The 23,978-nt window shown below is 44.5% G+C and overlaps 1 protein-coding gene across 2 annotated transcripts in view; it reads right to left on the bottom strand.

The window, feature by feature from the left end:
* Nucleotides 1–1,543: 1,543 nt before the first annotated feature.
* Nucleotides 1,544–23,978, bottom strand: part of LOC309708202 (E3 ubiquitin-protein ligase DTX4-like) — a 41,069-nt gene continuing 18,634 nt past the window's right edge. For both annotated transcript variants that reach the window (XM_082536008.1, XM_082536009.1), the window contains exons 3-12: nt 18,349–18,563; nt 17,389–18,260; nt 6,981–7,042; nt 6,241–6,402; nt 6,066–6,127; nt 5,811–5,977; nt 5,575–5,728; nt 5,391–5,480; nt 4,602–4,700; nt 1,544–4,511 (exon numbers count right to left, since the gene is read on the bottom strand). In XM_082536008.1, the coding sequence (XP_082392134.1) occupies nt 4,380–4,511; nt 4,602–4,700; nt 5,391–5,480; nt 5,575–5,728; nt 5,811–5,977; nt 6,066–6,127; nt 6,241–6,402; nt 6,981–7,042; nt 17,389–18,260; nt 18,349–18,563 (2,015 nt within the window). In that variant the 3' untranslated portion in view covers nt 1,544–4,379. The remainder of the gene's footprint in view (nt 4,512–4,601; nt 4,701–5,390; nt 5,481–5,574; nt 5,729–5,810; nt 5,978–6,065; nt 6,128–6,240; nt 6,403–6,980; nt 7,043–17,388; nt 18,261–18,348; nt 18,564–23,978) is intronic.

The following is a 23,978-nucleotide window of genomic DNA, read 5'->3' as shown; positions in this document are numbered from 1 at the left end:
CCCCGGAAGTACTAAAAAATAACCGGTCGCGTGTTTTTTTTCCATTATTTTTTTAATTTTATCATTAAAATCTAGAAATTGTTAATTATTTATGTCACAGGGTTCCGAGATAAAATCGCTCACAGTTCATAGACTCACACCATTTTTCAGCATGTGTAACTTTATAAGTGCAGGATATCCCCACGAAACTGACGGGGTTGAAAAACATATTTAAGCTCTGTTCAAATCAAATCAGTTTTACACTGGCACTGGGAGAACAGGCCTTCACACAAACTGCAGAATGGATGGACTTAAGCAGACCTTAAAAGAAGCTGGTCTGGTAATTCTCCTATTTAACTCATTGTCCCCCAGTGGACACACCACTCGGTTTCATCTCAAGTCCTGAGATCTGGTTGATGAAGAAGAAGAGTATGGACATAACAGAGGATGAAAAAAAACATCTTGAAAATGTATGTTATAGCTTAATTACGGAATTATATAATTATTTCACTTTAATTTGTTTTGTTTGTTTTTTTGTTTAGTTCTTCAATTCAATTCAATTTTACTTACAGCTGGTAAGGTAAGAATCACAACAACAGTTGCCTCAAGGTGTTTTATATTGTGAGGTAAAAATCCTACAATGATACGAAGAAAATGAAGAAAACCCTGAAAAATCATATGAACCTCCATGAACAGGCACTTTGGTGACAGTGGCAAGGAAGAACTCCCTTTTAACAGGAAGAAATGTTAGCAGAACCAGGCTAAAGAACAACAAATTATATCATTGGCTGAGATCACCTTTACAGACTTTTCATCGTCATACACAGGGTTGATGTGTATCACTCCCTGGTGGTCTAGTGGTTAGGATTCGGCGCTCTCACCGCCGCGGCCCGGGTTCGATTCCCGGTCAGGGAACACATGTTTTGTTTGAGCATAATTCATGTTTTACGCAAGCGATTCAATTTCACGTGGACACACCTGTTAGGTCACGTGAGGTATACGCCAAAACTGTTACGTGCAAAAATAATCGCGTTTCATTTAGTAAGTCCGCGTTATAAACACAGAGATCTTGGCCAAAGTTTTTGTGAAAAGAAATCTCTCCTTCGAGCCGGATTCGAACCAGCGACCTAAGGATCACTGTGATCAGCCTCTACAGTCCTCCGCTCTACCAACTGAGCTATCGAAGGGGGATGTGGACTGAGCAGCGTCACAGCTGTTTTGATCAAAACACGCACTGGGATCTGTTTTTCTAGTTTACGTCCCTCATTGCAGCCACTAAAGATCTGACCAACACAATAATGAAGTTTCAGTCTTTCTTTCTTTTTCTCTTGTAGTAATCATTCACACTCCAGCAGTTACTCTGGAAATACTTACACTTTCCTTGTCATGTCTGTGACGCTCTCCCGTCCCTTTCTCCCTATCCCATACTAACACCCAGCATCAAACCTCCCACCTTCATGGATAAAAAGAAAAACCTACATTTCAAAGTGTTCAAACGGCCTCAGACAGTGCACACTTCAGGTCCGGATCCGGATGAGCCAGACAAGACAAACAGAAATGAAACTTTGTTTGTTTCAAAGCATTCTTTTATTAATAAAAAGACAATTTAAGACCTAATTGATCATACAAAATCAGCATTCTCCTCAGTCGCTGTGCAGTGTTTGAGCCAAAGAGCTGAAACTGCATCAACATAAGAGGAAGTTGTGATTTTTTTAATAACATTTTCAGATATTTTATTTGCGGCTGGACGATCCCATCTACAAATATCTGCTGTGAAACCTTCAAATGTCTGCAGAACAGCAGCAGGACAGCTGATATGTAGAAACCTCACAGAACAGCAAGTGTACAAGGTGTCTGACTCTCTATTCAAATTCATTACATGTCACACTCAGATAAAAGTCTACCATCAAATTCCTTTTCCAAAAGAAAAGATGATGCAAATCAGCTTCTGTACACTGACAGGGGGGGAGGAAAAAAGACATATTTAATAATACTGTCTTTGTAAACACGTTATGACATAAAAAAAATCAAAACAAAAAAAAAGGAGCATATTCAATACAACATAAATGTACAAAAGAATGAAAAGGCAATTTAATCTATAATAGTGTCAAGAAATATGCTATTAAAAAGCAAAGGTGTACCTAAATACCATTAAAAAAAATGTAATAAAGAAGTGAAGGAAGTACCATTGTCGTATTCACCAAAATAAAAGCTTAAAACGGGAGAATGTTTGTGGCATACACAGTACACAGACGTCGAGATAAGAGGTCATTTAGAGACCCAACTCAGAGACTGGGCAAAATGTTTTCAGTCGTGGAGACAAGTGGAGAGACAGGGTGGGAGCACGCTTTCTTAAATGAATCCTAGGAAGAGATGTACTCAAATGAATCAATCCTGGTGCTAATGTGTGCTGATTGGTCCGTTAAGGATTTACGATTGGTTTTCAAACGATAACAGTGTGGGTGTGGCTAAAGGCCAGCACAAACGTCCATGGGCGTAGAAGAAGCCGGTGGTCGTGTCGGATGACGGTGATGTTTTCAGGAGGCTGCCCTAAACTGGATAGTGGTGCTGTGACGGCCCTAATACTCAGGAATCATTTCACTAGCTGTTTATTTGACAGCTATTGAGAACATTTCCCGAAGAAGAAGAAAATTTTAAACCATGAAATTTGCAATGTTTTTCTACAGTTCCCCAGAATGCCATTTATTCCGGCCCATCTCACAGCGTGGCGGGCGCAGCAAAGATGAAGACCTAGTGTGGTTTCTGTTCTCATGGGAGGAGCCAGAGATGTTTATAATGTTTAATGTTTGTGGGCTAAAAAGCTTTTAAGTGGTCAAACCTTTGAAGCAGTTTTTAATCAGATTCGACTGGCGACTCTATAAATGCAGATGTTTTGAGAGATGAGGAGATTCCATCTGTTTTCTATCAGCAGCCTCCTCCAACACCACAGCGTTAGAACCAGCTCAGAGGCATAATCTCTCGAGCGTGTCCAGGGCCTCTTCCTTTGTGGACCTGCCTAAAACACCTCAGCTGAGCTCCTTCTGCATGATGAGCTCCTCAGATACGTTTGTGGAGGAGTCTCATTTCTGCTCCTTGTGTCCTCAATCTTATCCCTTCGGTCCCTACCTGCATCTCAGGGCCACAGGAACGTTTGACCGGCAGATCTACAGATTAACCTTCACCCTCAGATTAGCCTGTTTTTGAAGGTACTAATTCTCATCTGTCTGCTTCATGCTCAGCTGCAAACAGGTCTAGTGTGAGAAGGAGGTCACTGCTGGCCAAAGCCCAGAGATAACGAAGCCCTACAACACCATAAATTTGATATTGTTTTTATTGTTTTGCTTTTTAAAAAAGCGTGCAACAGCCCTTTTTTGTCACTCAGCAGATCTCCTGACCTTCAGACCTCCTGCCCAATCTGATCCCATCCTCACGCTCGTGTCTCCCTCCTCTTTAACCGCTACCCGAGACGTTCATCACAGCTCTAATGAAACGCTTCATAGAGAGAAAAACTGCATCCAGTGAAACTCTGATCTGTCAGGAACAAAAGAATGAAATAAAGAAAATGGTACCTGTGTCTAAGGTTAACTCGTACCACAGTGGCTCGATAGTAAGACTCCGAAGGCGCCCAGCAGGTGAGCGGGGGTCGGTTTGGTCTTTAGTCATTTCACACACACATGATCACACAGAGCTGAGCTCGTGTAAAACCATCAGGTTAAGAGGTAAAATATGGAATAACTAAATGAGGAGGACTATAGTAACAATGAGGAAATAAAGTGGATAACTCAGCCTGCAGACTGACATGTAGTTCAAAAGAAAACCCGCCAGGGGGCGCCGCAGCACTGCACTTCAACCGCAGGCGAGCAGGTGGTTTGAACAAAGGCAGCACTCAGCCTCTCCTCCTCTCCGAAAAGTTAGTGTTACTCTACTCCTATCCTACGCTACGTCCGTGCACCATCCCTCGTTCTTCCTGCTGCCCCTCCTCCCTCTGTCCTTACAGCCCCAAGCTGCTCCGTAGTCTTCCTCTCTTTGTCCTTCCTCTCCCAGTTTTTATTGAACTGCTCTAACTTTTTTTCCTTCTTTTTTTGACTCTTTCCCAGTAAAGTAAACTTATTTTTATTATTAGTACGGATTCACTCTGACCGCTGTCGTTTAGTACCTAAATCCACCTCTTCCTCCTCGTCACTCTGGCTTTTCTAGAGCTGCTGCTGCTTCTTCAAACTTCCACTCACTGCGGTTGATGTGACTAAACAAATTCAGCATCCCCCGTTACCCCAAATCGCCCTGCGCCCCCTGCTAACTGCTGGCAGAGAGATTCTGTCTCCTCCTCCTCCTATTATTTTCATGGTTCAGCCGCCTCCTCTTCCCTTCCACCCTCCGTCTCCTCCTCTCGCGTTGCCCTCTCACTTCTCCATCAGTGCGTCGCCCTCCGTGATGCCCTGAGCTCGCAGCTCTTCCAGGACGTTGTCGAGGTGTCCGGGGTCGGGGAAGCCGTGGCCCGTCAGGTTGGAGCCGAACTCCGTCTTATGATGGACCTTAAAATGAAGGGAAGCGACGGGAGAACGTGTCAGTCTTTACATCACAAACTAACAACCAATCCGATTCACTCTTAGGTCTGAAGTTACCTCGTTCCAGATGACGGTGTCCGACTCTCCTGTAGTGCTTGAAGTACCCACTGAGAAGATCAACCTGCGGTCCCACGCTACCAGGAGCAGTCTGAGTACCTGAGAGGCGAAAAAAAATTAGAGATTCAGCCCAGCCTAAAATCAAACATCCATATTTTCCCCGCTGACTGCAGACTGGTTATAGGCACTGTACACTGTGAGGTATCAGAGAGAGAAAACCAATAAGATAGCCCCCACAGTGACAAGACCTTGGTAAAGTGGGGAGGAAGTAACGGACTAAACCCTCTGACCACCACCACTGGTGGTGGTCAGAGGGCCCGGTGGCGCCTGTGTCCGGCAGCCTCGCCTCTGTCAGTGCGCCCCAGGGCAGCTGTGGCTACAATGTAGCTTGCTATCGCCAGTGTGTGAATGTGTGTGTGAATGGGTGAATGACTGAATGTAGTGTAAAGCGCTTTGGGGTCCTATGGACTAGAAAAGCGCTATACAAATGCAGGCCATTTACCAGGCCATAAACTAACCAATTGAAATGCCCAGTGCATCATGGGAAGTCCCCCATCAGCTTGAGCATTTAGCAGGACAACAAAGGGGTCACCCAGACAGAGGTGGTACCTCGGGAGAGGAGCCTGGTAGCAGAAGTCTCCGCCTCCCATTCTACTTTGAGCTTAATTATACTGAAGTGAGGTGTCCATCTCTACAGCAGACATCTCCAAAACTGGGCGACCCAAACCGAAACCATCTAACACTAAACAAATCTGACAGCGGGACGAATGGACGTCTGTTGGTGGTTACCTTGCGTCCTTTCTCGCTGTCTGGGAGGTAGCAGTGTCGGGGAAAGCCTCTGGCAGTGAAGGGCTTCCCTGGATTCGGGTGCTCTGGTCCCTGAAAGGAGAGGAGCAACGTTAGAGGGTGTCAAACGCCACCTGTGAGGGCCAAACAGGGCCGCTGGTCCAGGTGTTTGAAGTGTTGGAGGTACCTGAATGCCTGGTGGGATGTTGTAGATGATGCGTATGGTTTTGCAGTCGGGGTGGCCCGGTAAAGAGTGTGGGATGACATGGTATTCCATCTTCCCTGCCGGCTGGTTTCCAGTCTTCACGCCGTAGATGGTTTTACAGGTGGGACACTGGAGACTGAAGAGAGGAGGAAGCAGATCCATTAAACGAAGGACTTTCCTAAAACCTGAGAGGATGAGGAGCGTGGTCTGGTTCTAACCTGCCGTCCTTGTTGCCGTTATTATACATGGCCACCAGACACTGGAAGTGGTACTGGTGCCCGCACTGTGCCAGCCGTCCAACTGACTCCGCCCTGGACACAGGCCCCACCCCTGGACCCTTGTATCCAGACGGGCCCCCCAGTGGCTCCATGCAGATGGTGCAGTCCTGGGAAATATTCAGACAGAGGAAAGGCTCATTCCCCTTTATCTCTGCACGTGGTATGGAATTTCATGATAAAAAACTGAGGTCTCACCTCCTCTGGTGGACTTTTTACTTTTTGCAGGTACTTCTTCACCACCTCCTCTGGAGTTTTACCTGCGTACAGAGAGAAGGACGGGAGACGACGGGATGAAACCTGCGGCTGATGGTTCAACATCTCTACAACTGTGAAAGCTGAGAGGTCAAAATGGAGAGATCACCACGCGTACCTTTGCGAGCCTGTTTCTTGGTGGTCTTCCTGCAGCAGTGGCCGAAGCCGGGCACCGGCTTGACGTCGCTCTTGCTAACAGGCGGAGGGTGAAGCACGAGCTTCGGAGGCCTGGTCAAACACACGGGCAGAGCGGCAGCACTCATCAGGATTCCCGTGATCCCTGAAACACAACCGAAAGAAACAGTCTGTGAGAAGAGCGCTGTGGTTTCTGCATTCTTACTAACGCTAAAGTTGTTTATATTCAATTCAATTTTATTTATACAGCGCCAAATCACAACAACAGTCGCCTCAAGGTGCATTTAGATTGTAAGGTAGACCCTGCAACATTACATACACAGAAAAACCCAACAATCATATGACCCCCCTATGAGCAAGCACAGTGGGAAGGAAAAACTTCCTTTTAACAGGAAGAACCAGGCTCAGGGAGGGGCGGGGCCATCTGCTGCGACCGGTTGGGGTGAGGGGAGGAAGAGATATACTCAAATATTTATAAAAATTAGATAGTCAGCCATGGAAAAATCTGGTGGTGGAGCACAGGAATTATGAAAAGGTGACCGGCAGACTGTACAGAAGGACACCTGCCATCAGATCCTGACCTACTTATGTGCTAATGATGTTACTGGTAACAGCAGACTGTTCAAAGTCGTGGATCCCGTTTATATTGCAATAAACGGCCAGTTATTTGGTTTCCCTCGTGTAGCTGTATTGAGATATTTGAATGTCTTGGATAATTCTTACCGGCCAGTGCAGGGTGAACAGGACTGGATCCGTTGAGGTTCTTCACCGGGACGGTGGGCACGCTGCAGGAGAAGAAGACAAACCATTTAGCCCGATGTGTTTCCACGCTTCCTCACAGGCGCTCAGATCACACACTAAACCTCAATACTCACTAAGAAAAACTGATGACTGTCATTTTCACACAGGTAAACGCGCAGAGAGACAGAAATGGAACCAAATAAAGAAGAAATTCACTCGTTATTTTTATCTCCTCGATGTGTCACGTACGCGTCTTCTTCCTCTGTGCACCGTTTTGTTTGGAGGAGTGTGTGCAGGACTGCCGGGTGTGTGTGTGTGTGTTTATGAGAGCTAATCCTCGGAGTTTCCATCTGCTCACTGAGCTCAAAGAGATGGACGTCACACAGCTGCTTGCTGGGATTACCTGCCTCGTCACGAAGCCCATCGTCATCACCACCTTGCAGGGACACACACTGACTGACTCACACCAGTGAATTTCTTTCTAATAATCAATGTTTTTTCTGTTTTTGTTTCACACTGAAGCCTCAGGTCAGGTGAAAACTGAAAATACTACAGCTTACAACAGACTGTCCAGGAAGTCTTATTATGTTAACAGACTGTTACTTTTATTATTATGATATTTACACCCTGCAGATCGCTCAACAAGCTTGTTTTAACATTCAATCACCAGATTTAAAACGACCACAGCCCATTTTGAAATCTGTAACTCTCATATCTACTCTGTAATAGGCAAACATGTACTATCCCGGGTTTGTTTATGTTTTGCACTTTTACAGATTATGTAACATAACATCCTGGTTTAAATCTGACAAGTTTGGTAAGTTAACAGGTTGTTTATTTCAACTGTTAAACGGTTTAGTTTGAACTCACCTTACCCACCTCTGTTCCAGGAGCAAAAGGAGGAAATGTACTTTCACTTCCTGTATTTATAGCTTCCTGGTTAATCAGGAAGGGGTCACAAGGTCACAAGAAGAGACCGAGTGTTATTTGATAAAGCTGATTTCAGAGTGTTTATAGAGAAATGGATTTGTTGTAATATGTATCGACTACACACTGCAGAGTTTGATTGCTTGGAAAGAGTAGCTGTACAGGTTTGAGTATAGAAATGTTTGCCTTACATACCTAATGGATTAGTCCAGGGCTGAGTGGACTATTTAAGCAGATGAAAGCAGGTGTTTGGGGGGATGACCAGGTCAGTGTAGCTGTGTGCAGTCTGACCTGATTTAACTTCAGTTATGTTTATTCGAACTGAGTTAGCTATGGAGTTGAGTTTCTTATTTATTTTTTTGTAAATATTGTTTGGTCATAAAATGGTGAATAAATGGACAGCTTCTGTCTCCTGCCATTCTTCAGCCGCTTAGGTCACGTTCTACCACACTGACTTCTTTCACTCTTCTGATGACATAAAAGACGAGTAAAATAAAGAATAACGTCATTTTTTATGTTGCTTTCATTAGTTGCGTTTCATTTTAAGCCATCCATCATCCGTCTTTCTTCTGTTTTTCCAGCTTGATGACCACACAGCTGATAGACTGGGCTTAACGATGCGTTCCTTAAGTTTTTGGCGGAGCAACTCAGACAGTTGGAGCAGATGCTCCACGATGGCAGCACTGAACAGTAAGCTTTATTCTGTACTCTCACTGTTGTGTATTTTTGACTCTCTAAATAACACTTTTCCTTGAACGTGCTTCTGACATCCGAGTTCTGAGGTATCTGGAACGCAGAATAACAAACCGGTAGTGACTTCCATGTTTTACACACACTGAGCAAACACTCAAAATCCAGTGTTGTGTCCCAGCTCTGTCCTCTACAGGAGAGAAAACAGAGCACCTCCTTCGAGCCGGATTCGAACCAGCGACCTAAGGATCACTGTGATCAGCCTCTACAGTCCTCCGCTCTACCAACTGAGCTATCGAAGGGGCTGGCTTGGCTCCCCCTGCCACGACACAAATGCAAACAGGGAACGTGCGACAGGCCTGAGAGACGGCAGCGATGATCTGCTGTTTCCTGTTGCTGGTTAAGCTTTAACAGGCCACTAAGCAGCTTTCACCTACCTCACTCAGCGACGCATGACCACGCACGAGCGAGTGACTCACTGCTATCTGTGTGCATCAGGAAGTGTGTGAGAGGTGTTTGTTCACGCTTATAAGCAGATAAACAGAAGGTGTGAGGAGAAGAAGAGTAAACATACGCACTCGAATACCAAGAACCTCCAAACACGAGTAACACAACACTGAACACACTTTCTGCCTTCAGCTCTCACACACGATGACCGAAGCTGCTTGTGTGCAGTCGTGTTATTTCTCCTACCACAAACACGTGGATCCGCTTCGCCTAGCGGGACATACAGTTTCTGTGTTTTTAAACAGACGGAGAGGAGCAGATTTATTAGACACACGCTTTGATTTTTCAGTGTTTCCACACAACAAATTTTAATTCCTACAAACCACATTTAGTTTGAAATAGAAGCACGGGAATAAAAATGGATGAATGAAAACCCGACTGTGACGATTCTGTTCTAATCTGTTGTTGATTAAAGTATTACAGAGTCACCGTTTTTTAAAATGATACCAATATTCACTCAAACAGCTCAAGTTTTAATTTTTTTCTACTGATTTTGATACAAAGAAATTTTGTTTTGTAAGAAGTACCAGATGAGATTTATCGTTTTCCTCATATGAATAATTTGGTGCCCAAAGGAAAATCCCAGAGACTTTGATTTGGTTTTTAAAAAGCTTTAGGACAGGTTTAACTTTCTCAAGCTTAAAACAGACGGCTGTTGTTTTTTAAAGCAGGATAACGCACTGACACAAACAGACTCTTTGCCTTAACGATAAACGGATCAATCCTGCTTAGCGTGCAGTCAGCCCTCCACTCACTTCATGTATTAACTTATTTAAGGCGGTATGAGGCACGTAGTGCACCCACATCCCTGTACACATCATTACAGCCCGAGGCAGCAGCCGTCAGCTCTGACAGCCCATAAACTTTTGGACAATGTGCCAACAAAGAAAATCAACACAGAAGATTTTAAATTAAACAATCAAGATGTGTTCAAAGTCCAAACTTGAGCTTTAACTCAAAGAGTTTAACAAAAGTCTTGCATTTACTGTGTAAGAATTACAGCCATTTTTACACGCAGGATCATATTTTCACAGGCTGGATTTATCCAGTGCAGAGTGTGGTGGTGTTCAGCGTGCAAAAATGTGTCACACCTGCTGATTATGAGGCTGAGATGAGTAAAATATCACCGGTGAACTTCCCAGTGTCTCATAAGAACGTGGACAGCATAATCAATGGTGATGCAATGAGCTGGATCAGACATCCGATCCATTTTATTCAGTTACGTTATTTCAATATACAAGAAGAATCAGTGTCGAGTTATACTGGTACTGATAAATCCTCGCAATGCCCATCCCTCATCCTCCTCCAGCAGAATCCATCAGTGCATTTTGAGGACCAACAACTGAATCACATCAGTTCACATGAAAGGTCTATTTTAACAATAATCCAACTGCTGTGTGTAGCAGGACGACTATCACGTCGTAATCTCGTCATATTTCCATCTGCGTTAACGAGCTCAGCGTGTCAAATGAGCGCTCTGCTGTCGTGTGCACTCAAAGTCGTTTAAGCTCTTAAAGATTTATTTATGACAACACGCGAGTAGCAGCGCGCTCGCTGATGACAGAGGGGAAACACCGACACCATGTTGGATCTGCACCGGATCAAGTCGGCGAGTGACAACGACGGCAGGAATCTCACACACACACACGCGGGCGCTAATCGCTGGTTGCTTCTCACGGGATCTATTAATATTTAATAAGCTGCTGTGTTAGCAGGAGGATAAGCCTCGTGGACTTCAACTTAACACACTTTCCAGCTGCCCCACTGATGTGCTGACTGCCTTTATTCCACACTGCATCTCCTGAAGGAAAAATCTCAGCTTTATCTTGAAGGGTCACACTTCTTCCTTAAAGGGAATTTCACTGAACTGTAATTCAAAGGAAAATCTCTCTTCTTTCTGCAGACACCTCTGTACTTAGGAGGGTACTCAGAGAGCTGTGTGTCCTGGAAAACTCTCTAAAATGCTGCGTGTTGAAGAGCTCATCACATCTCTGTGTTGGTATCAGCCCAACAACAGGTACATCATAATTATGAATAAAAACAGAACTAATATTATCTTCATCTCCATCTAAGTCCACTCTCCTGGGAGAGGAGGAAGTAATCGGGCAGACGCAGGAAGCCCGTGAGCGCCGATGGAAATACGAGCAGCAAAGAAAGAGACTTTTCAAAAAGAAAAAACCGAGTGTGCGCCTGGGGGGGAAAGGGGATGAATGAGATGAGTCTCTTGACCCCCCACGACCTCAAACCGCCCTCCTCCCCTCTGCCTGCTTCCCACCAGATCACACCCTCCCTCGGCTTTGTTTCACCTCCATCCCTCCATCCCTCCGCCGCTGCTCCTCCCGCTCCCCTCGGGCCCAGATGGTCATCAGCTGGACTGATTTAGACAGCAGACAATAACACACTCATTTACAGACACACACACCCGAGCAGGCTTCCTCTGCTTTAAAAAAAATTGATGTGACAGAAAGTGCTGGACGGGTTGTGCGACATTTTAAATGCATGCTGGGAGAAGGAGGGGCATGTGCTGAATGAATAATGGCAGGCTCGATCAGAGGTTCAGAAATATTCATGATGAAGTTATGTGAATGTTCTAAAGAGGCTGTCGGAGCTGCCCCGAGTTTAACTCTGTAATTGGTGTAAATGTATAACGCAGACATGTTTGGTCTGGCTGTCTCGGCTCACTCGTCACTCCTCGAGGTTCAACTTTCTCCTGCAGCTGAAAGATTGATTAAGGCAAATGTGAGCAGACTTTTGTTCCTGGTACCATGTTTCAATATTAATTTAAGAGAAAAAAATCAAATTAGAAAAGAAAAAATTGCCAATTTACAAGAAGAAAATTGTAAATTTAATACAAGACATTTGTAAATGTGTGAGAAAAAATGCTGGAAAAATAAGGGATAAAAGAAAAACAATAATAAGGAAAAAAACAAATTTATTAGCAAGAAATCGCAAATTTATGAGAAAACCTATGAGAAATATAGTAAACTAATAAGAAAAGAAATCTTTGTCCAGGAACAATATTACTTCACTTTTCTAGTTTTAGAAAGAAACGGATACATTGTAATTCATATAAAATAACATAACCGAGTGTTTCTGATTGGTGATGAATAATTTATGGTTAATCTGACCGCAGTTTAATGGACACGGTGAAACACGACACCGATGACTGGAGCCTGGTCACCGTCACATCACCGTGAGGTCACAAACCTCACTCAGGGCGCGGCGTGTGCACAGTCACACCATCCTGTTCTCTCCATGTTGCTCCGTCGTTATTTTTCCCCACTTCATGTCTGTTTTTGTTTTGTGTTTATCTTGGAATTTGTTCATCTTTAGGACTTTTTTTTAATCGATAATTTGCTTTTTTTTATGGTTGGGTTTGTTGTTATTTTCAACCCCCCCCCCCCCCAAACCTGCAGATAATGACCAAATAAAAACCTCTATCATTTGTGTGAGTGTGTGAAAAGCACCAGATGAGACTGAGCTCAGCCTGTCTGTGCTTACAGCTCCCCCTACAGGCCGCTCAAGCTAAAAACTGCAACCTGTTGGTGAACTAAACAGGTGTCGCCCCTTTGTCCCGTCCTTGTCTCACCCCCGACTTTGGCTTCATTTTTCCTCAGTATGCTGAGTCTGTGCAGCCCCCCCCAACTCAATCACTCCCTTTGTCCTGTTTTCCCACAATCCCCCTCTGGAGAGAGAGATAAGACATTCTGCACTGCAGCTCCTGTTAGGTCCGTCAATATTTACTTTTACTGTGTGTGTGTTAAATGCCTTCACAGCCGGGCAGCGGAGCGCCTGTGTGTGTGTGTGTGTTTGGTTGGCCTGATTTCTTGCAGCACTGTGTGATCAATCTTTTGACAGTTTGCTGACTCGTTTCTTTGTCATGGACTCCCCTCCCCTCCTTGTCTCAGTCGCTGTCTGAGACAGAGGCTGTCCACACACACACACACACACACACACACACACACACACACACACACACACACACACACACACACACACACACACACTGTCATTTGGGGGGTTATAAGCAAACACTGTCTGCCTCTCCTCCACCTAGAATGACTGAATATGAAGCTTCAGCTTCTTCAGCAGCTATACCGGGGGTTATTCCACCATCTCCACCCAGTGTGAAAAAAGTAAAGTCAGGCTTAAAATAGCTCAAAAAGCAGAGCAAAAGCAGCTCCTTGCAATGAAGAGAAAGGTATTCATATATGAGGAAAGGGAATAGAGCTGAGATGAGAGAGAGGGGGAAGGAGGAGAAGAAGTGAAACCCAGCAGAGGCTCGGTATTGTGCTGCTAATGCAGTCCAGGCTTGGATAATCCAACAAAGGTTACTGTGGAGACCAACAATGAGGGTCCAAGGGGCCCCCGACCACCGAGACGGGACAGGCAAGGAGGGAGGAGACGGATGGGGGGAGGAGAAGAAATCAAAATCTACATCTCAAACTGTCTGAGCCTGATTTCAGTTTTAAAGTCTGTAAGATTCCTGTTTGTTGATCGGAAAACGCACCACTTCCTGTGCAGGGGAAGGCTTTTTCCTGAGAAAGGAGTGACACAACTACTGGTTTCAAGCTTTAGTCACTGCTGAGTGAGACCATGGAAAGTTGTGGTTTAGTTTTTCTCTGCTGCAGTACTGAAGACTGATTGTAACTGTAAACTGACTGAAATCAGTCTACGTGGGTGAAAGAGCAACACATTTCCCAAAAATGCTGCTTCTGCAACTACTGGAGGTGGACTCAGTCAGCCCTCTGCATGTCCTTTTGACTCAAACATGATCGTGATTTATTAAATATCCGCCACATTTGAGCATTTTATTTATTTAATGAGTAGTATGCTCAACAGTCGCCCCCTGCAGGGTGAAATAGTGCAAGTGTAAGTCGCTCCCATGTCGGCATCACTTTTCACATCCTGAAGCTACAGGTAGCCGATACTGCTGACGCTGCCTTAACTCACCATAATCGGCTAATTGGCTTTTACTTGTGCCATAAAACCAATCAGATAGTTCTGTAGGCGGGATAAACCTTCTGGGATTGGTTATAACATCAGGTTTTTTCTTTCGTTTCTTTTTCTGTAATCTTAAATGATGGTTTGGTAATTAAGTTTAACACAAGGTTACGAGATTTAAAACAGACTTATTTACCATGTTCTTTTTTCAGGCCCAACAGCTGAACATAAGTGAATATGTAAAGCAAAGGTGAATCAAGTACAGTCGGTAAAGCATCAGAAGATCAAAATGAAATCATGAAAACCAAAAGGAAACTGAGCCGTGGCAGTCTGAAGTTCAGGAGAATGAAAAAGGAGGAATTTGTCTGAAGTTAACGGTCAGCACTTGCTGGCTTTTCTTGTAGTTAGTCAATGCATGAGAAAATATCACCGTGACGTCTTTGAGCTTTAAATGCGTCTTCATTGGCTCTCTTGCTTAAAATGACTGACCTTCAGCTGTGTGAACACTCAGTTTTCTCTCTCAGAGAAAAAAGAGCCTCAGAATGAATCCAGCAGCAGTTTGAGCGTCAGTGTAAACAAGGCTTTCTGGATTGTCTTTGCTGCGTTTGATTCGTTTCCTCTGTGCTCAGACCTTTTCGGCGACCATGAAGCTGTTACGTATTTATTTATTTATTTGTTTTTGGCCGCTGACCCACGGCCTCCACGCTCCCTCGTCCGTCCTCTCCTCTGCTCTCCAGATGCCGCCTCACAGATGGACGACATGCACAACGCTCGGCTGAATTTTATTTATTTGACTCGGACACACAGTTTACAGGAATGCAAGTAAACAGTTCCAAGGTCAGGTTAACCTTTTGGATCTCCAGTCTGGTCTTGATTTTACTTTTTATCAGCATTTATCTGTTTATATTTATCCGCCATTACTATTAACAGGTTTAAATCTCAAATTTCAAGGACCCCAGAATTCATTTGGTGAGGCTGGTTGGTTTATTTGTATTTTATTTTACTGTTGGGTCTAAAACTCTAATTATACTTCTTTATTACATTTTCTGAAACCGTGATCTTGCATGCACCATCAGCGCAACATTTATTGGATATTCAAATAAGATAAACGAGTATTCTACACGACTATTTCTAGTGTGGAAATATAGATTTTACTCATGTTTTACCACAGACCCCAAAGCGTTAGCCAAGTCTCGTTATGAAGGGTGTTTTGAAAACTGCATATGAAACCGCACACACATTCCAGACTCCAAAAGGGCATCCATACAGGATGTGACCAGCAGCAGAGACCATGGAAAGTCAACAACATGCAGCAACGACAGGCGTAATAACCAGTTAGTGACATGTAGTGGGCGGGTCCTGCATTAAACATTTCTCTATTTGAAGGTGAGCCATGAAAATGCCAACCAATGACAGCAGATGATTCTGTTAACTGACATATGACACTATAGTAAATCAAGTATAGGGTTACCTAGGTTACCTGGAATCACCGCCAGCAACAAAGCGATATGTGATGAGGAAATTGCCTCCTGTGTAAACGCTACTCGATAAGGACCATCATTTACGAAATGATCTTTGTGTTTAATTCAGTATGACCTGATACTAACACCTGAGGCCAGAAAACATCAGGAAAGTGTCTACTGAGGTCACAAAGGGAGGAAGATGAGGCCCGGTTTCCCACAGACTTCTACAGGACTGAAGTCTTTCTGTGACCGCAGGGATCGCCCCCTGGTGGCCTTTCAAAGGAATGCAGAGTTAAGGCACCTCTGTCACTTTACAGATCTGGAAGCTACATCAATCTTCGACATTGTATATGTTTTTACTAGAATCCAAACTAAATAGTATCTGTAGCTTTAACCCCATCAAAAATATGATTTTCAGACTTCTAAGAAAGCCACCAGGCACGTCCCAGACAGCAAATCTCATTCTTTTTCACCGCTGCCTGTTTATAAGTCAGCCACTGCTAGGAGGGAAAAATAGGCCGTTTTGAGCAAACAAATCTAAGATACTGAAACTAAACTATTAACAGAGAGACAGCTCTGAATCCCACCTCTGAAAAGAGCCACTCAGAGTCTCACACGACTCATTACAAACAGAGTGTGTGTGTGTGTAAATATTTAGCAGCTCTTACTCAGGCGTGCATATCTGTAACAACGTTAGTGCATGTTTGAACATGCAAGAGTGCAAACTGTCAACGAGAGCACTTCATTGTGCAAGTCTGTACATATTTGACTGCATTAAGACTGCGCAATGTGGGAAATTCACGAGTATGAGATACAGACAGACTTTGTTTAAAATGTAAACACATACTGATCCTGTGTAACTACATGCAGTTAACATCGAATAAAAGAGATGCTGAGCCAGTCTGCTGAGACGAACAGACCAGCTGTAGCCCAAATTTGACTTGAGAAACAGCAGGAAAGAGCAGTTTTAGGGAGCTAAGCTATGCTTACTGCTGCTAATTTTAGTGGTTCAGCTTGAAAAGCTGCAGTTCCTCCCCACAGACTGTTAAAAAGTCCAACTTTATAGCACAAATAAACATGTTCACAGCAGGTTTCTCTCTTTAAGTAGGACTGCACAGCGTTTTTATCCCTTTTCCTCTATCCACACATGTTCAGAAAACATCCTGCACATTTTTAAAGCCTCTTTTTTTTGTTTGAGATTATTTCCTATAGCTGGTTTTCATGTAACTGTCTACTTGAGCTACAGCCAAAGGGGAAAACTGCAGTTCACCACAAGGCCAAAAGCAATACAGATTTTTGTTGAATGATGAAAACTATTATAAATAAGAGGAAATGCTGCTACAATTAAGGCTGCAAAACTTCTGAAACTGGCTGAAGGTGATTGTTGGCCATTTTAAAAATACAGACCTACCAGAAAAAGTATTTTCAGACAACAAAGCCATCCTAATAACACTTAACAGCAGGTTTAAAGGTCACTTGGACAGAAATAAGGGTGCATGAGAGTCAGAAGATTATAATATAACGCCAAATCAGCCTTCTGTTGTGTATTCAAATGAAATAAAGACGACCTTCACATGCTAAATGCCTCTCAGCTCTATGAATGTGGTGCACACAAACAAACTCTTTGTCCCTGTTTTAGTTTGCTGCAGTCTGCCCACCTGCTCCAAAACACATGTTGGTGTCTTTGGATAGTTTCTTCCTTCATCAGCTGTACGATGGGTGATTTTAACTCTTCACCTGGATACTAGAGCCATGATTTGATGTTCCACCCTCTTGTACAATTTTGGTCACTTCTGGCTCCACACAAACAAAATGCTAAAGTTCAAAACAAACCGTCTGCGTGTGTTTCGTTCACTCACCCTGAAGCTATGAGCGCTCTGGACTGAGCCATGGCAATCCTCTGCAACGCCGGTCTGCTCAGGCCGGCTAAGCTTGATCGCTGTGGTAAAGGCGCGTGGCACACTGTCGCTGCGGATGATGCTGACCGCTGCGGCTTCATCACCACCGGTGATGGAGTTGGCACAGGAGAAGGAGGCGTGGTTACGCTGCTGGCAGGGGTGATCAGAGTGGCGGTTGGCACCGAGTCGCTGGCTGAAGATGAGGAATGCTTGGGTGGAACGGACGGAGGGTTCGGGTTGGATGTGGGGGGCTGAGGTGGCGGGAGCGACGGCGGAGGCGGCCTGCTGGAAGACACGGAGATCCTCATGGAGGAGGTGCCAGCGGTGAGGGCGGCGAGAGACTGAGCGAAGAGCTGGGCGTTCACCCTCTGGGAGGCGGTGTTCTTGGAGATGGCGAGGCCGTGCGGCAGCGTCTGATAGTAGCTGGAGTTGGCGTTCTGCTGCTGTCCCCGTCCCAGGGTGGCTGATTTCGATGGACTTAGTGATTTAGAGGGGGGTGGCGCTGAGTTCTTGGGTCGCTGCATGGTTAAAGATCGTCTTCCCAGAGTCTGTATTCCTCCTCCTGTATTGGCCTTCACACTGAGGACCAGCATGCACTGCTGGCAAGAACAAGGCTGGCCTAATGCTGTGGCTGGCAATCCTCCATTAGGGTAGACAGAGCTTCCGACCCCCATGCTGGCTCCTGACACCCCAACGCCCAGCAAGGCCCCAGTCAGGCCTCCGCTCGCGCCTACACCTCCTCCTTTAGGTACAGGGAGCGGACCGGACACTATGGGGTAAGCCATGTCAGCACGCCGCTGGATCCTCCGACACCTCTGGCTCTGTCTGTTCACCTGCAGGAAGACAGAAAAATGAATTTTCAGAAATAAAGAAATAAAGATCGCATCCTGCAAGAAAGGTTCAGGGTGCACATGAACAAACCTGCGTCATGTTCTGAAAATCAATGAGGTAGCAGAAGCCGAGCGGCGTCAGGTCGAGGCAGGGCTGCTGACGACTGTGGGCGCTCTCGATGGCGATGGCCACCTCCATGTCATACGGCGTCCATGTGCCTGCGTCGTTTTCCCACTCCCACTGCCAACCTTGACCCGGGCCCGAGGCTGGATCATAAAAACTCCTCCGTACCGGACGGATGGTTCCTAAAAGACACAAACAAAACTCTGGGTCAATTTCAGCCTCTTTGTCCTGAGGACAGCTAAGTAAAGATGCCACGCAGAGATGCAGAGTTTAAATGTCCACATAAGAACCTCTGTTCGATCCAGGAGATGCAAATCCCTTTGGATCAGGAGGGTCAAATCTGTGCTACCTGCTGTGATGATCACTTGTGAGTAAAGAAGCAACCAAAAGCAAAACAAAGCTAGAGGAATTATGAGATCACAGATCTCAGGCCTCCTAGGCGAGGCATGTCCGAGTGAGGGCAGACCAGGACAGACACTGGATTAATAATGTCTCTCAGCTGGAGCAGGAAAACCTTGGTGACCCACCAGAAGAACTGGAGTATGGTGGTCTGGGTGAGGGAGGCAAAGGTTAAAATATCAATACTACAGTCTAAATATCAGGTGTGTGGCTACATGTTGGTGACCTTTTCCTGGATTCTGGCTCCACTGACAGGTGAGTCATGACTGGTAATGGGCGTGGGTGGCATGTTGAACCTCACCTCGTCAATTAACATCACATTTAGGAGGTCAATTGAAATGAATGAGAACATGTATGCAAGCTCGTAAATGTAAAAAGACAGAAAACAAAAACGTGTCTGTGGGTGAGAAAGGCTCGGATACGTGAGAGAAAAATAAATGGATGAGGTTACTAAGTTCATATGAAATATTAGATTTTTATAAATGTCTTTGCAAAAATTAAAAAAACCAAAACCCTCAAAGCCAACAGAGCCGGTCACTTGTCTTAGATTTACTTTGCTTCACTTCTGGCCGTGCTGCTCCTGTGCGGGTGTTTCATGGTGGGCGACTAATAGGGGCGGAGTTTCTAACACAAGTAACACAAACACAATTATATGATTTAGTCAATCTCAACAACCACTGGCAATAAATAATCACGCTTTAACATATTTCATATTTGCCTGAGTTAGAAATCTGAAGGTATTTACATCGTAGAAAATCTTAATTTTAATGAACTGCCCTAACTTTTCAACCTCACACGAACTAACGGTCAGCACAGATGGTTGTAAAACACTTAGGAGACTCTGCACATCTCGGAGGAGTAACTGTTGTTGTAAACAGAACAGCACAGCAGACCCAAAACCCAACAAAGAAAGTCATGAAAACTCCAATAAAGATATGAAAAAAAGTGAAAAGAGAAAGCAGAGAGATTTGCCTCGAGTCTGATCACATGAGCTGAACTAAATCTGTGGGGAGGATTGATTTAGATGTATCCCGATTCCACCCCGAGAGATATGATCTTGTGGCCTGATCGGCCACCCCTAAGTGAATAATAATCTAATTTCCCATTAATAGGCAGCATGCCTGCAGAAAGAGCAGAGACGCTGAGAGGAACTGAAAAGGGCAACAACTGATGGCTCCATGATGCAGCCTCTCGAGCTGCATGCATGATTTTCATTAAAATACTTCGATGAGTTTCCACCACAACAGCTCCACAAAGGGGACGGGAGAGTCCTCTTCTGACAATCACATGCTCGTATTGCTGCGTTTTCACTTTCAGTCTAACACAGCGCTGACAGTCTGCTAAACAGTCAAAAGATTTTTTTAAATACCACAAGAAATACTCAGAACAGTGTTTCTCTGTCTCCCCGTGGGGCCGAGGGATGGCAGGAGGCTCCCTAAGCCAACCAACCAGAAACTACCACCGTCTCCAGGGGAACGGGCTATTCAGTCAAAGCCAGGGCAAGAGCAGGAGGGCATATGTGTGAGAGGCTGTTATAAAGAGGTTATACTGGCAGAGTGGCATAAGCACACAAACCTAAAAAAACACCAAAGGAGGTGAAGAAACAGAGACAGGGCGAATGATCGAACTGAGATATCAAACTCTGCTTTGTGCCTGGAGATGTGCAGGAGTTCACAAGAACATCGTCAGTGTGTGGGAGAGAGGAGAAACGGTGCTTCCCCTCCTCCTCCTCCTCCTCCTCCTCCTTCACACTCTGTTGAATGGACAGCACAGCAGGGAGCACTTGACCTGCTGATTACCATGAGAAACGTAATTTCTCTCTTTCGAACTGCAGAGAGAACAAGTTCATTCAGCCTGAGACAAACGGCAGACTGAGGCCGACCCTCGCCGCTGTCTGTCTGTCCTTCGTGATGTTCGCCCACCGTGACAGCAAAATGTGAAATCTGGCCAGACATTTCCTAAATTTAGAGGCAGAGAGATCCAAAAAGGTCTTAATGTGAGGTATGACCCCGACCAAGATGAGAGCGAGAATTTAAAGTTCAGTCACGACTTGTTGGTGTTTTCTGGTGAGAAGAACCTGCAAAACGCTCAAGCAGCCGTTCATTTGTGGTTAGAGCTGCGTCAAACCCAGAAAACACCAAAAACACATATAATACGAACCCTTTAGCAAGTACAGACATAGCTACCGCCATTAGATCCCCGCCGCTAATGCACTCAAAGTAAACACAGGACAGATCAGGGCTGTTCTGAACAGATTGGCTCGTTGTCACTGATGCTCAAACCAGATCGCTGATTCAAATCTGATCTCTGATCAAAATACTGGATTAGTGCATACCTACACAGAACACCACACTCTGTACACGAAAGCAGGAGGAGGAGGCATTGTGGGAAAAGGATTCGCTGTACTGCATCTGTGTACTTTGTGTGTAGTTACAGCTTAATCTGTGCTGGACTCCCACTCAGCAGGCCAAGGTCTTATCACAGAGAAGACGAGCTGCCCTTTGTTTCTGAACACAGTATCAACATCTGAAAGGTTTCCGAGTGCATACCGATCTTTTCCTGCATATCACACGGCCTTGACAGCTCATTTCCAGATAACTGCGAAAGTCACATGAGCCCTTTTTTGCACTGCGGCCCTAATGTTTCCTGACGTCCGAGTCTCGTCCGATCTGGGAGCATCTTCATATCCAATGTTGTTCATAGAAAACATAATCTTAATTACGCATTTACAGCGATTATTACTTAAAAAGGTTTAAAAGAAGAACTGTGTACCAACAGCTAACAGTAAACTAGCAACAGCCAAGTTAAAACCTACAGCACATGTTACAGTCTCGGGACACATTGTTATGAATTTTCTTTTAATAAGGTTCCAAATACAGACAGCATCAAATCATTTGTGTAGCTACTTCTTACGGTCAAAACATTGTGCATATTTGTTCCTGAGTGAATCGGTTTGGCTGAGATTAAAGTTTTAGTTTTTACACAGCTGAATAAACGTCAAGCAGACAGCTGATTATCAGAAGTATGAGATGCTCGAGAATATACTCCGGTGTCCCGTTATATTTTAGATAGCAAGGAGTTTAGATAGTACGGAGCCCCGCAGGGGACATGGGAGAAAAAAAAAATTACGACAGACTTTTGCGAGATCTCGCAAAAACTTTTGTGAGATCTCGCAAAACAAACTCGGGATCTCGCAAAAGTTTTAGCCGCATTCTTCGGAGGCCGCCAGCTCGAAGCCGACCGGGAGGTCGAGGCACGATGTGCCGGGAAAGCGGTGTTCCTCCCGGCTGTAGTAGGTCTCGACCTCCCGTTAGCTTCGAGCTAGTGGGTGTCAGATCTCTGAAAACGTCGGAGCACTTTTGCAAATATGTGATGTCTTGTAAACCGAGCAGGTATCTGACGTTTACACAGCTACATTCACGCCTCAAAATATCTTAAAAGTGTATTTTGTGACCCAGAAAGAGTAATATTACAACTAAGTAGCTGCCGCCATTGTTGGAATTCAACTTTTGAGAGATCTCGCAAAAGTTTTGCAAGATCCCGAGTTTGTTTTGCGAGATCTCGCAAAAGTCCGTCTTAATTTTTTTTCTCCCTTGTCCCCTGCGGGGCTCCGTAAGATAGCACGGAGAAGAAGCTTCTTGGATGAGAGGTGAAACTTCTTCAAGCAACTTAAAGAAGTCCAGACGCTTTTCTTTGCAAGCTCCTTTGACTACGATGACCTGGATGACTGAGAACCTTCACAGACACAAGGAGTTTATAAAACTTCATCGAAACAATCTGCAAATTTCATTAAAATTTAATAAACTATCATCTTGTCTTTATTTTTAGTTAGCACTTACCTTAAACACTTAAAGCTGTAAGCTAATTATAGTTATATAAGAGCAGATGCTGCTGGTGCAATAAGCTGTATGTTTTACGTCCAATGGATGCATGATCTGATTAGTCGACTAATCGCAAAAATAATCGGTGACTAGTCGACTATCAAAATAATCGTTTGTGGCAGCCCTAGCTACAACTGTGGTTTGCCTCCACCAGTGTGTGAATGTGAGAGTGAATGAATAGTGCAATTTTAAAGTGCTCTGAGTGTCTAGAAAAGCGCTAAATAAATGCAATCCATTATTACTGTTATTGTTACTGGGAAGCTGGCACGTTAAAGACCAGTTGTTCAATCCAACTGATGCGAACATCCACCTGGTAAGTCAAGGTTGCCTTGGATGCGCAAAAACAGTTAATAGCTTTGTAAATATTCACTAAGCTTGAGAACATCTGAACTTTCCAGGACTTATTTTACTTCGACAGCTGCATGACAACTAAAAACAAACCAGTTCCATAACTCATCAACATCCAGTCGGTGGCCAGCGAACCACTAAGGTTAGACTTTAGTCGCATTACAAAAGATGGATGTAGCTTCCAGATCGGAAAAATTAAGCACTTTATATTTAATGGCCAGCAGGAAACCATAATGTTTTTCAGTGGAAAAAAGGCCCTCAGCTCTGAGCTCAGTTAGCACTTTCCAGTCTTTTTTTGTTTTTAATTAAGTTAATTTTGGCCTTTTTACGAGTCACAAAGGAGGACAACGCTTGTTAACCGGAAGTCGTTAGCCAATGAGCTGTTCTTCAGCCTCTCAGTCAGATCCACTCCACACTTCCAGTTTCAAAACACCACGATGGCGACAGTGAAAACGCTCAGCTGGAACCTTATGGACTTGTTTACAGGCTGTCACATACACAAATAACAGTAAGCTAGTATCTGTGGAAACATCAGCCTGGCCAGTCTCTTAATCAGGGCGTAACATATAAAATAATTGTGCAGTACATGACTAAACTGACTGGATATCAGCCATGACATGACTGATCCAGAAGAACCAGTCCAACCCAGTTCTTCTGGCAAAGCCTTTCCAAAACTCTGACATAATCGAGGCAGGTTGCCAGCTATGGCTTCAAGTTAGGTTGCATAAATGTGAAGCTAATCAGCTCCATTCATAGAGGTTGTGTTTAGCATATTTTACATGAGAAAATTAGAATATTGGATATTCAATAAAGAAAGGTAACGTGGGTGGAGAGAATGGGGATTGTTGTAAGGCCAGAATTTTAGAGCTGGCACAACATTTTATATCTGCAACTTCATAAACAAAACACACAGACTGTCTCCTCCCTACAGAGCCTGTACAGAGGAGTCAGTGCTTTCAGCAGCTCCTG

This window comes from Aulonocara stuartgranti, assembly GCF_965226115.1.
Source record: "Aulonocara stuartgranti genome assembly, chromosome: 6".
Lineage (NCBI taxonomy): Eukaryota > Metazoa > Chordata > Actinopteri > Cichliformes > Cichlidae > Aulonocara > Aulonocara stuartgranti.
This window is presented reverse-complemented; position numbering and strand designations above follow the sequence as displayed.